Here is a 1223-nt window from a genome sequence, read left to right as displayed (position 1 = left end):
GTGCTTTGGCAGAACTCTCCATTCACTTGGAGTTTCACTAATGGTGTCCAGCCCAGGGCAGCTCCCAGGATTGGGTGTTAAGTGATCCATGAGCCTGCTGCTGTCTCAGATGGGCACATACTGCCCCAATGACATTCTTTAAAAGAATATTTTTTCCTGATCACACAAGTGCCTCTGGCTTGCGATAGCAACTTTTCATAAAATTGTGACAAATTTATCCACTCAGTTTTCGGTTCTGCTCTTCACCACAACACAACCACTTCCATAAAAGAGAGAAAAGTATTACTTTGCAATGGGAGAGGGGGTCAAATAAGCACATAAAAGTCATTAAAATGGGTTGAAAAGTTTTCAAACTCAAGTTTAGCATCAGGTCACTCTAGTTTAACTGTACATGAGTTGAGCAGGACATCACAGTATCCTTACAATTTTTCAGGTTATATACACACACTTTTTTTATTTCTACACAAAGTAAAACCACAAGTATACCATTGAATTAAGGCACTTTAGTAACTACGGTATTTTTTATTACAAGTTACAGGTTGATTTCTACTACAGCATCAGTTAGAAACAAACAATAAAACGATCTCTCTCAGTTTACCTGTCTATTTCATTCTGTACTTCATCAATATGTTCAATTGCTTCCTGTTGCTCTTTTTCTACAGAGAGGAAGGGGAAAAAACAAAACACGGTCAAACTCTGCAAGTTCTTGAGTCTGACAAACCAGCAGCGAAGTTTCCTTTTATGACATTTTCTACTACTCTGAACTGGTCCAGAAATTGCTCCTGCCTACAGACGCAAAGCTCACCAGACCTCAAACTTCAGCTAAGTTGGTTGAAAACTTTGTGCTTTTTACAGAAAGCTTCAACCCCAAGGACCCACGCGCTGCTGAGCACTGGCGACGGCACACTCCAAAAACACCGTGCTATTCCTTTGCTTTTTAAATGCTAAGCAGAAGCTTGGGGGGTTACTTTAGCCAAACGGCATGGCAGCGCACGTGTGAGCAAAAAGAGTCCTTAAAACACCCTGAACGTGGAGCAGATAGAAAACACAGCACAAACAGGCTGCTTTCCTTTAAAAAAAAAATTTTTTTTTAAAAAGGAAAAAAAAAAAGGGAAGAACCCCCAAAAGCTGCGTGTAAAACCAAGGGCTGAAAGGAGCCGGGTTTGAACTCGGAGGCCGGCTGTTTACCTCCCGCGCCGGGGGATAAGGAGCCGAGCCGAGTC

The 1223-nt window shown here is 41.9% G+C and overlaps 1 protein-coding gene across 1 annotated transcript in view; it reads right to left on the bottom strand.

The window, feature by feature from the left end:
• SET (SET nuclear proto-oncogene) overlaps window positions 1–1223 on the bottom strand; it is a gene marked incomplete at its 5' end in the record, with an annotated part of 29728 nt that overhangs the window by 10716 nt on the left and 17789 nt on the right. Inside the window, one exon of the mRNA XM_019510599.1 lies at window positions 599–656. Within this exon, the coding sequence (XP_019366144.1) occupies window positions 599–656 (58 nt within the window). The remainder of the gene's footprint in view (window positions 1–598; window positions 657–1223) is intronic.

This window comes from Gavialis gangeticus, unplaced genomic scaffold, assembly GCF_001723915.1.
Source record: "Gavialis gangeticus isolate Ggan-Ray unplaced genomic scaffold, GavGan_comp1, whole genome shotgun sequence".
NCBI lineage: Eukaryota > Metazoa > Chordata > Crocodylia > Gavialidae > Gavialis > Gavialis gangeticus.
This window is presented reverse-complemented; position numbering and strand designations above follow the sequence as displayed.